Source organism: Microcebus murinus, chromosome 12 (assembly GCF_040939455.1).
Source record: "Microcebus murinus isolate Inina chromosome 12, M.murinus_Inina_mat1.0, whole genome shotgun sequence".
Taxonomy (NCBI): domain Eukaryota; kingdom Metazoa; phylum Chordata; class Mammalia; order Primates; family Cheirogaleidae; genus Microcebus; species Microcebus murinus.
The window spans coordinates 86,110,681-86,126,157 of record NC_134115.1 but is presented as its reverse complement, the minus strand read 5'-3'; the positions used below and the strand labels follow the sequence as shown (position 1 = coordinate 86,126,157).

Below are 15,477 nucleotides of genomic sequence, written 5' to 3'. Positions count from 1 at the left end.
CACAACCAGACAACCAAGCACACAAAGAAAGACACTGCATCATGAGCATACACCAGGAGAAACAAATTAGACAGCTACATTTCACATACTGAAATGATCAATCACAGATGATAAAAAATGACACTATGTTTAAAGAAATAAAAGACAAATTTGACATTATTTTTAGGGAACAGTAAACTATAAAAAGTGACCAAGCAATCTTGGATTAGGCAATGGTTTTTTAGATATGTTACTAAAAGCACAAATAATAAAAGAAAAAAACAGGCAGGCTAAATATCATCAAATTTATAGGAACATTCCTACACTGCTGGTGGGACTGCAAACTGGTTCAGCCTCTGTGGAAAGCAATATGGAGATACCTTAAAGCGATACAAGTAGATCTACCATTTGATCCAGCAATTCCTCTACTGGGCATCTACCCAAAAGATCAAATGACACTCTACAGATGGGACACCTGCACTCAAAAGTTTATAGCAGCACAGTTCACAATCGCAAAGGTGTGGAAACAACCCAGGTGCCCATCAATACATGAGTGGATTAATAAAATGTGGTATATGTCTACCATGGAGTACTATTCAGCTTTAAGAAACAATGGTGCTATAGCACCTCTTGTGTTTTCCTGGATAGAGCTGGAACCCATTCTACTAAGTGAAGTATCTCAAGAAGAGAAAAACAAGCATCACATGTACTCACCAGCAAATTGGTATTAACGGATCAACACCTAAGTGGACATATAGGAATAACATTTATTGGGTGTCGGGCAGGTGGGATGGGGGAGGAGGGGATGGGTATATACAAACATAATGAGTGAGATATGCAACATCTGGGGGATGGTCACGCTTGAAGCTCTGACTTGAGGGAGGAGGGGGGACATGGGCAATATACGTAGCCTTAACATTTGTACCCCCATAATATACTGAAATAAAAATAAATAAATAAAACATAAAAAGATATGGGGAAAAAATCATCAAACTTAAAAACTTTCGTGCTTCAAAGGATACAATGAAGAAAATTAAAAGATAACCAACAGAATGGGAGAATATTTTTGCAAATCATATATCTGCTAAAAGTCTAGTATCCAGACTATATAAAAGGACAAATAGGCCGGGCGCGGTGGCTCACGCCTGTAATCCTAGCACTTTGGGAGGCCGAGGCGGGCGGATCGCTCAAGGTCAGGAGTTCGAAACCAGCCTGAGCGAGACCCCGTCTCTACCAAAAATAGAAAGAAATTAATTGACCAACTAAAAATATATATATACAAAAAATTAGCCGGGCATGGTGGTGCATGCCTGTAGTCCCAGCTACTCGGGAGGCTGAGGCAGTAGGATCGCTGAGCCCAGGAGATTGAGGTTGCTGTGAGCCAGGCTGACGCCACGGCACTCACTCTAGCCTGGGCAACAAAGTGAGACTCTGTCTCAAAAAAAAAAAAAAAAAAAAAAAAAGGACAAATAATCCAATAATGAAATTGCTTTATAATTTGTTCATGGGTTTGAAAATTTTTAAGCAGCTGTAGTTAGTCTTCTATGTCACTAATGGTTTTAACTAACTGAGAACAAGATAGATTTTCCCCCCTCTAGGTGTCAGGTGCCTTTGAGGTCTTTTATCAGGCTTGGAGGTATCACTGGCCAGAAGCTTTTAACTGAAGATCATCAATATAAAAGACAGCCAAGGTGATCCAACTGAGCACTATTGTTAGGTAGCTTTGGTGGAAACAAAACACTAAAACAATATTTGATCCTTGATATCATATTTTCAGAGAAGCAATCTGAGACAGGACTGTTTTTTGAACACAACAAACTAAAGTGATTTGTGAAATCAATAACTCCACCAAATGGTCACTAAGGTGTCAAGGGAACTGCCCAAGGCCACACTGTTGGTGAGTTGTAGAGCCCTGTTTTGAGCCCGAGCAGTGATCATGACCCAGAACAGGTAATTTCCAATCCCTGAGTGGGTCCTAGAACCTGTCCTCTGGTGCATGGCAGGGCCAGGTGACACAGCTAGGTGAGCAGTGTTTGATGGCCAAAGCGTACAGTGATCCCAGGACCACATGAAGGCTCCATTTATGTCTTTCCTGGGAAGTGTGAATCTCCTCCAGACTCTGGTCTTAGCAGGGGCCAGAGTTGTGTGTATGTGGAGTTGGGGAAAGTCCAGTGCAGTTTGTTCATTTCGGGTTGGGCTGAAGTTCTGCAACAATTTGGTAGCAGAAGGATGTCTTGAGGTCTCTGATACTTAGGTTCTCAAAGTAGAAACTCAGCATGGTGGCCAGTAGCTTTCCAAGCACTGGAGAAACAAAGACTCAATGCTTCTGCCCCTGACATAGCTCTTGAGACATCCTTGGCAGCCAGAGCTTGTGGTGGTGAGGCTGTCTGGTCCCAGGAGCCAGGCCATTTGGGGAGGGCTACTTCCAAGCTTCAGAAGCAAAATTCCCCAGGAGTTCCTTCTATGTGGGTCAGCTGACATCATTCTGGACAAAAAGTATGTGGATACCTATTCAGAGGTCCAACTCAAGACAGGACCGTCCCCCTTTGTCTCACAGGCAAGGGTATAAGCTAGGTGAATGGGTATGCTAAGCTAAGGTCAAAGGTGAAAATGAGCAACAATTTCCCAAATGCCATGGCCTTTCAAGTTAAATTCATAGCTCTCCACCAAGAATTTGCTTTAGGAGCCTCAACCCAGACTTATATGCCTCTAAAACTGGGGGTGCTGAAGCCCTCTGATGAGCTACTGAGCAATGAGGTAGCAAAGAAGAAAAAGACTGGGGAAGCTTATATCATATTCTGCAGTTCTGGGGGTAGATCTCAAGGGATAGAGCAGCCAGAAGCAGTTCTGTATAACAAGAAAAGCAAGTCAAGTCCCTGTGGCCTGCAGTAAGGAATACCAGGAGAGCCTACATAGAAGGCATGGCCCAAGGAGGGGTAGGGGGTACTGGAGACTTCCTGGTGTCTTCTTGTAATAAAGATGACATTTTGTAGTTGCAATAGTTATTTGCATCTCCCTCCTGTACCTTGGCACTGCTAAGATGGCCATGGCAAGTTGACCAGCATGGCAGAGGAAGAGCTGGGATCCTGGAGGCCATTCACAAAGGCTAGTAGATTTGTCTTTGGTCCCATTGCAGGCAGAACTCTTTCAAGTGTCTACTTAGTTTTAACACAGATCTTTTAAAGGGCATGTATCACCCTATGAATGGCACCTTCCATGCCAGAATACTGGCATTTCCCTTCCATCTGCTTCAAGCAAAGCTCTGAAAAGCTCCATTCACTCCTTCCAGAACTCTACCAGACAAGCATTCCACGGTAATGAAGAACACAACTGTTCACTGCTATATCACGGGCACTATGGTCATATGCTTGGTGACATTACAGGAACTGGAGAGGCTTCCTTACCTCATCTGAAGAGCCATTTTCCACTCTGAATCTTCCCGCCCTTTGGATGGCTCCATCAGCATCACTGGAAATAAGCTAGGGGGAAAAATATGTCCAATTAGGTAACAAGTCACCATTTGCAATGCCCCTTCTCTGTATATGTATCTATCCTATAATAAGCCACACCTATGACATGGGCTGGAGCACCCAGCCTAGAAGCTAACAGTCTTTTTAGAGCTCTATTGGCCAAGTCTTCATACAGTCAGCCCCCACTGTCTTCAGGAGCCTAAGAGTATGGAATACCTAACCTGAAAGAGTGGAAAACAAGAACATTACATCTAAATTTGAACATATTCCAATATGGAAGAACATTAAAGCGATGCTCTCAGGAAAAACAATCTTAATACACATCACATGTGGACAAGTGGCAGCTCACAGATGGCAAGACCAAAAGCCAAGTCTCAAGTTCAGCTGCCTTCACAGGAAAGCCTAAAAAACAATTAGTGGCTGGCATGAACCCAAGGCTCTACTACCATCAGAGAAAGCTCTTGTGCTTCATTCAGTTTTACACAGTTTCCAAAAGGCCAATTAGTCCCTTCCCAGGCAGGCAGACTGTGTTTTAGCTCTGGCAAGGTGATGCTTGCAAATAGACGGTCTCTGAGGGGTTCAAAGCTAGAAAGAGGTGAGCGAACAGATCGGGGCTTGGCACATCAGTCCTAAAAAGATTTAACTTACTTTCTCCTTCTAGATTTCTCGGTAGCAACTTGGAAAAATGACACATCTTTTTTTAACCTTTCAAATCTACTTGCAACATGCAGCAAAGATCTGCCAACAATTTCCATCTCCCAGACTTATCAGAACACACTTGTCCCAAGGGAACTTCTCATGTCTTTAACTCAGGGCTCACTCGGCAAAACAGAAACACGATTTCTTAGGAAAGATTGTTAACTCATATTTTCACTAGTGTTTAAGAGATATGAAGGTATGAAAATTAATGGAAAAAATTCAGGGGAAAAATCCCACAAGTTTTCTCAAGGAAAATTGTTTGAAAAGGATTGATAAATATTTTGCACATAAACATAAAAGTAGTATCTTGTATTTATCAAGTGCTTCTATGTGCCATGCACACTTCTGCCCTTAACACATATTATCTCATTCAATTCCCACAATAACAACACAAGGTAGGTACTATTACTTTTTTTCCTCTTCCTCCTCCACCTCAAGCTAGGTACTATTACTATTCTTGTTTATGAATGAGGAAATTAAAGCACAGAAAGGTAAAACAACTAGCTAAGGTCATATAAATAGTACAGGAAGAGCTGGGATGTGAACAAAGGCAGCACGACCCCAGAAGCCCATCATCCTTATTTAATCTCACCCTACCTACCCATCCTCCAGGACTGTCCAAGACAAGGTCCATTTTTTATACCTCATCTTTCTCCTGCAAAGTAGTTTCTAAAAACAAATGCTGAGGATGAACCATAGAGGATGTGTAATCATGAATTTCACCTTGCCCAAACAGAGGTCTGGCCTTTGCCTTTGGCTCCTGGGAAGTGATTTCTAAGCCCCAGGAATACACTGCACAAGTATTTATTTACTTACGGACTCTGAGCCACGCTGGATAGCAATAGTGTGGTTTATGGTATCAGCTCTCCTTCTGGAGGGGCTGTTGGTTAAGGTCAGCCACGAGGGAGGTCAACCATATCTACGGGGTCAAGCCCCAGTAAAAACTCTGGATATCATAACTCAGGTGAGCTTCTCTGGCTGGCAGTACTCTGTGCATATTGTCACACATCACTGCCAGGAGTTAACACTGTCTGCCACTCTATCAGGAGAGGACAACTGGAAACTCCACATCTGGAACTCTTCTGGACTCTGTTCCATGAGTATCTTCCCTTGGCTGGTTTTATTTTATTTATTTTTGTAAGCCATCCATTCATTCATTTAGAGACAGGGTCTTGCTCTGTTGCCCAAGCTAGAGTGCAGTGGCATCATCATAGCTCACTGCAACCTCAAACTCATGGGCTCAAGCGATTCTCCTGCCTCAGCCTCCTGAGTAGCTGAGACTACAGGCATGTGTCACCATATCCAGCTAATTTTTCTTTTTGGAGAGACAGGGTCTCACTCTTGTTCAGGCTGGTCTCAAACTCCTGACCTCAAGCGATCCTCCCACCCCAGCCTTCCATAGTGCTAGGATTACAGGCATGTACCACTGCACCTGGCCTTCCTTGGTTGATTTTAATTTTTCTGTGATAAACCATAAGTGAGCTTAACAGCTTTTGGTGAGTTCTGTGAGTCCTTCTAGCAAAGTATAAAAACTGAGGTTCTTGTAAGCCTTAGAACTTTGCAGTTGTTGTCAGAAGTGAGGTTGATCTTGAGGACTGTTCTCTAACTTAATAGAGGCTAATTCTGAAGGACAAGAGCAAGATAAATTTAGGTCTCCTAGGGTCACTGCCATTTTCACAGGGGAAGAATGGGGATTCAGCGTAAATGGCTCTTTGCTTGTGGATTTCTACTCACTGTCTGTTAAAACAGAGAGAATAGAAAACAGGTTTTGAGTTGAGTGTTATTGATACACTCTGCCTCAAGGGCTTTAGGAGAAGCATTCTGAGATCACATCTGGACTTAGAAAGGAAAGAGCACTACAATCAATTAATCATGTCTGACAGAGGTATATACAGAGAGAGGGGAGATGCATCCATCCTGCTTGTTATCCTTGAAATGGAGGTTAGCAGATATAATCCTGACTATAGCTAGTCACATCTAGGACTCAAAGGCTTGGGAGAAGAACTGACAGTCACTGATTCAGTCATATAAAATAAAAATTAAACATCATTAAGACACTAGATTCCAGACACTGCCAGGCATAGGCAATAATGCCTTTTTCCTCTGTTGAGCTTGGAATAAGAAACATATTGCTTGCCTTGCTTTAAAAGTTCCAGAAGAAAGAAAGGACACATCTAATGATTTGATGGTAAGAAAGAATTTAGCTCCTTCCAAACTCATGATCTTGAAATCCATAAAGACAATAAACTCAGGCTAATGTGTCTGACTTTATTGCCTGTATCATCTCCCCCAAGACCATGTTCATTTGAGTCACTGTCATCTCTCAGCCAGATGCCCTTGACTGCCTCCTGACCAGTCTGGACACCCACCTACCGCTGCTCCTCTCCAGCTAACTCCTCACACTGCAGCCCGATGACTGACTGTACCCCACAGTCCCACCTCTATCCCAGTGCCCCACTCCCTCCTCTTGAGAGCACATGTGTGGTACTCCCTAGCTTGGCAGGCCCCCTTTACCCCCTTCTCCTAAGGAGCCCTCATCATCCTGCAGTGCCACCAAAGTCCCCACTGCTCCCAGACACCTTCCTGACCCACTGCCTGGGAAAATGATCTCATGTGAGTTCTTGGAGTTCCCGCAGAGCTGTGATTTACATTTCTCTCTGCCCTACTTGATTCATAGCTATCTCTCCTCAGGCACTCTTTCTGCTTCCCAACAAGCTCTATGAAGGCAGCAACTACATTTGTTTTCACCACTACATCCCCAGAGCTAAGCACACCGCCTGATGCAGTATTGATATTCATTAACAATTTATACACAAGAAATATGTGAACAGCCAAGTTACTATTGAAAATGACTAAAAGAGTATAAAAATGGGGGTGATGCCCATGCCAGCCCTGGAAACCAGAGAAGGTTCATTACTCATGCAAGAAATGTCAAAGAAATTCCACTAGCTTTGTCATGAAGGAAAGACCAAAGTGAAGGACAGACCACAAAACCTGAATCACCACGTGCCAGGGAAAGTCAGCCTGAGCAGTGACTTTAACTGTGCAGGTTCAAACTAATGCCTCTGAGCTCCTGCTGGCAGGACAAAGGGTAGGCAGGAGGTCCTTCTAGTCACATGTGGGGCTTGCACACAGAGTGGCAGCCCAGTGCCCCCAACCTCCAGCTGGCTCACGCAGCTTGCTCACTAAAGCAGAGGGGGCCATGGTGGCTGGGTTTGATGAAGACTGGTACACCAGCTGCTGTGAAAGGAGACAGTGCCCCAGCAAACTAAGGGATGAAAAAACTAATACTGCAGGGGAAAAAAAGCCCTTTAACACACTAGAGAAGCTGATTTTTAGTTAGCTGTCTCTGTTTTCTTTCTATTATTCTTCACAAACCTTTGATATGGTCAAATCAAACTATAGAAACTTTACACTCTTCCCTTTGCTGGAAAGAGATTTGATTCACAAATGACACAATCTCCAACAGAACCCATCTAAATGTCAAATACTGCATAATCTAGAAGCCCTCTTCCATAGGTTCATCTTATGTGGTACAGAGCTCTAGCTGCCACCAAAATCCACTTGTGCCATCTGCCACAGTAATGGAACTGTAGCTGGAGACAAGGTAGACCCAATTGCCCTATAGGTGGCCATTTGACTCAACTCTCTCCACTTGGAGGTGGGCCAAGGTCCTTGAGGAGAGGGAGGTTCCTCTCCCACACGCTTTTTCCTTCTCCACTGGTTAAAACCTCAGTGACCAGAGAGACCCTGGAAGCCCCTGTTGAAGACAGTGGATTCATCTTGGGCCTGAATGTGTGGGGCAGAGCCACCACCCACTTAGAATACCTGGCTAGATGTTGGACAGAAACTTTGTTTTCACTGCATTGTGACATTCTAAGCCAACTAATGCACCCCATGAGGAAGAATAAAGAGAAAAATCACTGATCCTATGATAAGTTCAAAATTAAAAATGTGGAAACTGACCTAAAGTATCGGCGCAAATGTTCTATGATTTACTACAAAGAGCACAAGGAACTTCTACAAAATCTCTTAACTGCGGTAATACTTTGGGAATGTACAGGATCTATGAAATGGAACAGTCTGTGATCAGCTATCAGATGAAAAGCATAATTCCTGAATTTTAAAATGCAGTCACCACAGTAAGCCAGAAACTAGAAACTAAAAAGAAACTGCTCTGAAAGAGTAAATTAGAATATCAGTTTGAGATAAATAGAGAGAAATGATTATTAAAAACATAAGGAACATATCTGGGACAAAGTGTAAAGAATGGCCTGGGGTGTTAGGAAGGTAGTTGTTGGGCAGAGAACCTGGGAATAACCAAATCCTCTCCTACACCAACAACCCCCTCTAGCAAGATTCCCTGCTAGTGAGCTAGACCAACACTAGAGGAGAACTTCCTTAGTGAAGGTAGATCAACCTGAACAGTGTGGAAAGAAAGTAGAGAACAAGGCAGTCTGAGATTTCACCATTCCAAAGCCATTAAAGAAGAGGGAGTTGGTCAGTTCCTTTCTTGTGACAGAGCACATTGTTATTCTTCTGGGAGAAGGCTCCAAAAAGAGACTTTTGCATGTGTGCTCTGACCTTTACAAATATTGATCTGCCTACCCAGGAGTTCAGTGATTAGTAAAATGTTTTTCAATCTGATCAATCCAGACCTGCACTCCTGAAGCACAGAATGAGGGAGAGAGGTAAAATGAGGAAGTGGATAAAAGGTAGCTTGGAATTCCTCCTAGAGGTCCATAGTGAGAATAGCACAGATGTGTTAATAAATGTGAATGGGTTACATTCCCCTATTAAAAGAAAAAGACTTGAGGATTGGGAACACAAATGAAATTCAACTAGCTGCAAGAGACATATATTAAATACAACAAAAAATCATGAAAAAGAAAGGCAAAGTAAAAAATATTCTTGGTAAATTGGAACAAAAAGAAAATGGTTAGAGAATAATAAAATCATAAAGTAGAACTTAGGAGAAAAAGTCATCAAATTTAAAAAGTTATTTTATATAGATAAATAGAACCACCCATCCACAAAATATAAACATTTATATAATGCATAATAACATACAATTAAACCTATTATAGGCCAGGTGCAGTGGCTCATGCCTGTAATCCCAGCACTATGGGAGGCTGAGGTGGGAGGATCGCTTGAGCTCAAGAGCTCAAGACTAGCCTAGGCAACGTAGCGAGACCCTGTCTCCACAGAAAATTAAAAAAAAATTAGCCAGGCATGGTGGCATGTGTCTGTAGTCCTAACTACTCAAGAGGCTGAGGCAGGAGGATTGCTTGAGCCCAGGAATTTGAGGTTGCAATGAGCTATGATGATTGTACTGCACTCTAGCCTGGGCAACAGAACGAGACCCTGTCTTTGAAAAAAACAAAAAAAGCAACAACAACAAAAAACCTATTATTATAAATAGATGACTTTATAAAATCTCAATTATAATAGGAAATTTTAGTATGTTTCCCTCTGACAGATCAATGCAAAAACTAGTAAGGATTTGTAGAGGAATAAAATAATAAAAATAACTATGATTTAATAGACATACATTGAACCTATCAAGGTACAGAGAATACTCACCTTTTAAAAACATATAGAACTTTTAAAAAAACTGATCTAATATTGAACAGAAAGAAAAGCATGAACAATTCTACAGAATTCTATAAAATAAAAAAGTTCCATAAAATCCTATAAAACTGTACAGGTATTTTTTTTTTTTTTTTGAGACAGGATCTCACTCTACCTGGGCTAGAGTGCAGCATCATCATAAACTCACTGTAACTTCGAACTCCTGGGCTCAAGTGATCCTCCTACCTCAGACTCCCAAGTAGCTGGGACTACAAGTGCATGCCACCATGACTGGCTAATTTTTCTATTTTTTGTAGAGATGTTTTTCACTTTTGTTCAGGCTGGTCTCAAACTCCTGACCTCAAGCAATCCTCCTGCCTTGGCCTCCCAAAGTGCTAGGATTACAGGCATGAGCCACTGCTCCTGGCCTGTACAGGTTATTTTTTTTTAGCATAATGCAACTAAAGAAATTAGTGTCAAAAGGATTTTAAAAATTAAAAAATACATAACTAAGCTGAGCATAGTGGCATGTACCTGTAAGTTCCAGCTACTTGAAGGCTAAGGCAGGCGGATCTCTTGAGTCCAGGAGTTTGGGGCTGTACTATGCTATGACTACACCTGTGAAGAGCCACTGCACTCCAGTGGCTCTTGGGCAACAGAGCAAGGCCCTATCTCTTAAAAAATATGTTCATATAAAAAAAATATATGTACATATACATACACACATATCTTTAAAAAACTCTGAGGTCAAATAGGAATAGTAAAATTGGACAACATTCAGACACATACAACAATGAGACCAGTACATATCAAAACACACAATGTGACAGATGCTATATTTATAGGAAAATTCATATTTTAAGTAAGAAAGGATAAAGACATTGAACTAAGCATTAACCTCTAGAACAGGGGTCCTCAAACTTTTTAAACAGGAGGCCAGTTCACTGTCCCTCAGACCGTTGGAGGGCCCGACTATAGTTAAAAAAAACTATGAACAAATTCCTATGCCTACTGCACATATCTTATTTTGAAGTAAAAAAACAAACGGGCAAAAACACCCGCATGTGGCCCTCGGGCCGTAGTTTGAGGACGCCTGCTCTAGAAGATACAAAAAAGAACAAAAATAAACCCAAGGAAAGCAGGGGAAAGGAATCAATAAAAGATCAGAGCAGAAATTCCAGAATTAGAAAGACAGTAGAATTGATAAACATATCCAAGAGATCCCAGGCAAGTCTGATTTTAAAAAGCAAAGAACAAAGACAAATACAGTGATAATAAAGAAAATATAATCACTAAGAAGAAAGAGATTTTAAGAAGATTAAGATAATACTATATGAAACTATGCTAATATCATCAAAAACTTTAATGAAATAGAAAAGCTTCTAGGAAAACACACACAATGAAAATTAGTTTAAGAAGAGATGGAAAGCTGACTATAACAATAACTAGTTGTAACACTGAAGAAGCTGTCGGAACGTTGCCCCACAAAGGCAGCCCTGGCCCTGAGGGTCTCCGGAGGAGGAGAAGGGTCTAGTCTTTCACACAAGAGCCACACAAGAGCCATGGGCTCACTCTCAGGACAGTGGGGCAGAGCTTCCTTAGGGAAGAACTAGCAGATCTTTTGCATTTCTTTTGGTGGAGACATTCACGGAAAGGGTGTTAACATACATTGGTAGTGCTAAGAAAAGAGGAGAAGATTTTTATTTTATTTTACTTTATTTGGTCTCGCATCTCTGCTTTGGTCGTATACCAAATAATCAGATCCTGAGGAGGACTGTGCCCAGGAGAGAGAAAAAGGAAAAAGCAAATTAAATGATTGTTTAGCTAGTATCTGCCAGGAACTGTGAATGACTCCTTTGGAGTTCTTGCATTATCCAATACTGTGGCCCCTAGTCCTGTTTAGATTTAATTTTAAATTAATTAAAATAAACATCATTCAGTTCCTTAGTTGCACTAGTCACATTTCAAGTGCTCAATGGCTATATGTGGCTACTATATTGGACGGTGTGAATATAAACATTTCCATAATTGCAGAAAGTTCTATTGGATAGGACTGTGACATGTTAGACATTCATGAAACTCTAGGTGACCAAGATAAAATTGGTTTCCCATTCAGTTAGTTGAATATACTAAATAGTGGAAATTCATGTGATTTAATATTTCAGGTTCAGGCTCTAATCCAATCACAGCAAAACTGTAACTAATTCACTTAACATCAAACGGTTTCAATGTATTAGATGTTTTATCTCAGGAAAAAAAGTAATATCCAAGCAATAATGTCATTTGTAGAATTTAACAAATTAATTTTTTGAAAAAATAGGAAGCATAAATGTTATTTATTAACTACTATAAATAAAAATATTATTAGTTTCAAATAATAGGTAGTTAAATAAGAATCTTTCTTAAATTAATATAAATACATAGTTTTTGGAAAAAAACCCTGTTTTCTCCTCTACTTAATTGCTTTGTTTATTTGGGCTGGTGTCTATTTCCATTCTAAATCAGTGCTGGGATATCCTATGATTTCTGTTTAGCATGCACTGTATACTTGGCATTGAGGTAACATAAATCATAGAAATAATATTTTTATTTAGAAAAAGAATCTTAAAAAGGTTGTGTAAAGTACATCTTTAAAAATAATATTTAGGCCATGTGTGATGGCTCACGCCTATAATACTAGCAATTTGGGAGGCTGAGGCAGGAGGATCACTTGAGGTCAAGAGTTCAAGAACAGCCTGAGCAAGAGTGAGACCCCGTCTCTACAAAACAAACAAACAACAACAACAACAAAAATAGAAAAATTAGCCAGGCAGGGTGGTACACACCTGTAGTCCCAGCTACATGTGAGGCTGAGGCAAGAGGATTGCTTAAGCCTAGGAGTTTGAGGCTGCAGTGAGCTATAATCATGTCATTGCACTCCAGCCTAGGCTACGGAAACTCTGCCTCAAAACAAACAAACAAAAAATGTGGTTATAAGTGTGGGTTTTGACCAGGTTCAAATATCAGTTCCACACTTAGCTTTGTGACTTTGGGAAAATCACTTAACTTTTCCTCTCTAAATTTTGGTTTCCTTATCTCTAAAAATGGGGACAATGACTGGACCCACGCCCAGGCTTGTAGAGAGGGTTCAATAGTGTAAAACATGTAACAAGCCTAGAATGATCACTGGACATAGTAAATGCTTAAGAAATGTTATAAAACTATACTATATAGTATTGATATGATATGATAATGATTAATATAAAATGCTCTGATGAGTACAATTAAATTACTTTAATACTGCATTTAAACTCTTGGAAGATCTGTTTAAACATTCATCCATCTGGCAGACATTACTGAGAACCTATTTTTCAGGACCTGTACTAACTGCTGGACTTATAAAGATAAATGCAACATGGTCCCTGCCCTAGAGGACCTCAAATTCTAGTGGGCAAGAGACACATACATATAAACAGATAAATCACAACGCAACCTGGTTAAATGCCATAACAACAGAAACAAGAACAGGATGCTGGGGGGCGAGCAGAGGCTGACTCTGCCTGGGGGAGCTAGGGAAGGTGGCATTGCTTTAATGTAATTCATTCTGGAAGAAGATGTATAATACAAGACCTTTGAGAAATGATTTCCAACATAAGCAGGTTTATTTTTCTTAAACTGCAAATACTGGTCAAGAAAGCAGACCTGGTCAGGTGCAGTGGCTCACGCCTGTAATCCTAGCACTCTGGGATGCTGAGGTGGGAGGATCACTTGAGGTCAGGAGTTCAAGACCAGCCAGGGCAAGAGTAAGAGCCTGTCTCTACTAAAAATAGAAAAAATTAGCCAGGCATGGTGGTGTGCACTTGTAGTCCCAGCTACTTGGGCAGCTGGGATTCACCACAAAAGGAGCATTGCTTGTGCCCAGAAATTTGAAGTTACAGTGAGCTATGATCCTGCACTCTAGCCAGAGCTATTGAGTGAGACTGTCTCCAAAAGTGAACAAACAAAAAACAACAACATAAAAAAAAAAAAAAAAGGAAAGCAGACCCATTTGGCCTGGTACATACAAATCACAAACACGGACACACAGACACACACACCTAACTTAGAAAATACTATTTAGAAGAAAGAAAATTTAAATTTCTGCATCAAAAAGAGGGAGTAGGGGAGGCATATACATTGATAGAATAAGCCACCTCCTCCCTGCTGAGTGCTGTTCTGGGCCCTGTCTCTGGCTCTCCTTCAGTTCACTTCTGCTGCCTGCAGAAAGAGGCAAAGGAGCAGATATGAAGACCTGAGGGTTGCTCTCTTCCTCCCACTCTTTGCCTCGATCCTAGCTTGCCTGCACCAGGAGACAGGGAGAAGATCTGGAAGGCTGGCAACTGGAGTGTTGAGTACCATGGTACATGTAAAAACACCCAAGTTGGTTAGACGAGTCTTCCAGCCAGGAAGTTAAACGTTGGCCAAAGGAGGACCACCAAAGCCTCGGATCTGGGCTCAGACTTTTCTTATCATCTTCATCCCTGGCAACCATCCTCAGCAAACTCAACATCCATCACTATGATTTATCAGATGGCCTGAGCTCATGGCCTTCTGCCTTTTCAACCTCATGACCTCCCTGACTCCATGGCTTTGCCATCCATTCCTAAGACTCCAGCAGCATCCTCTTACCTCCACTGGCACAGCTGTGGCACCACAGGACCTCTCTCGTAACCCCCACCCAGGCTCTTTTTGGTACACATTCTAGCCGGGGATCTGTGGTTAACCAGGTAACACTGCACTTACCAACCCACAGATCTTGCACACTGCTGACTCCTCCTCATGTCACCAAGTCAAGTCACTTGTCACCCCTGACCAACTGAACTCTCACTCTTCTTATTCTGTGTTCAAACAAGAGTTTCCATCTGACCAGGCCTGCACCAAATTCATACTATTTGACTATGGCTAGATCCTTGCTACGACTCCCCAATCCTCTAATCTATTCCTTTCCATTTCCCATTACAGCTCCCACCTTGTCAGTCACAAGTCACTAATCCAGAAATACCCTCTCTTCTAATACATGATCTTCCTTCCTATATTGCTGAGAAGAGTAAGGCAGGTCAGGATGAGCACTGTCATCTAATTCTCCATCTCAAAATACATCTGTCTCAGTTTCATAATTAAAATAGTATCTGACCAGCAGTCTCTGATACTCAACTTCCCACTAAAATACTAGTATAGATTCACCACAAAAGATGACAATCCATGAGTCTGAAGAATGACAATCCTTTGGCCCAAATATCAATACATTGTCTACCTGGGCCAATGAAGAAGAAATGAGAAACATATGTGGTGACTGGTTTTGTTGTCAGAAACACAGCAAATCTGTGGTTATTATGAAGGATTGAAGGATGCTTTATTCTTCCCTCCACTATCTCATTTTGGCTAAGAGACATTGGGTCTATCTGAAGAGTAACAATAAAACCTTGGGAATCATCCTTATACTGCATGGGTACTGCATTTTGAGGTAGCCTCACCTCTTTTTCACTCCAAGAAAATACCGAGCAAGAAGTGGGGAGGGAGAGAGATTCCACCTTAGAAAACACAGTCTTCACAAGCTAAGTGCCACAGGTAGGGAGAGAGGTAGGAACAGTCCTAACAGCAGAGCATCCTGGGGGTATAGTTTTGCCAACATGCCAAGCAGTTGCTGCATCAAAGGATGGTTGGGGCTTGAGGAGATTTTACCTGTTCATAATCTCCATCCTGTTCTTTGCTCTAGACAGCTGGCATTTTCTCAAGCTTA

General features: G+C 41.5%; 1 protein-coding gene across 4 annotated transcripts in view; it reads right to left on the bottom strand.

The window, feature by feature from the left end:
* The window catches only part of GARNL3 (GTPase activating Rap/RanGAP domain like 3), a 168,748-nt gene that overhangs the window by 89,839 nt on the left and 63,432 nt on the right, over positions 1-15,477 (bottom strand). For all 4 annotated transcript variants that reach the window (XM_012771966.3, XM_012771965.2, XM_076009049.1 and 1 more), the window contains one exon: positions 3,384-3,458. In XM_012771966.3, the coding sequence (XP_012627420.2) occupies positions 3,384-3,458 (75 nt within the window). The remainder of the gene's footprint in view (positions 1-3,383; positions 3,459-15,477) is intronic.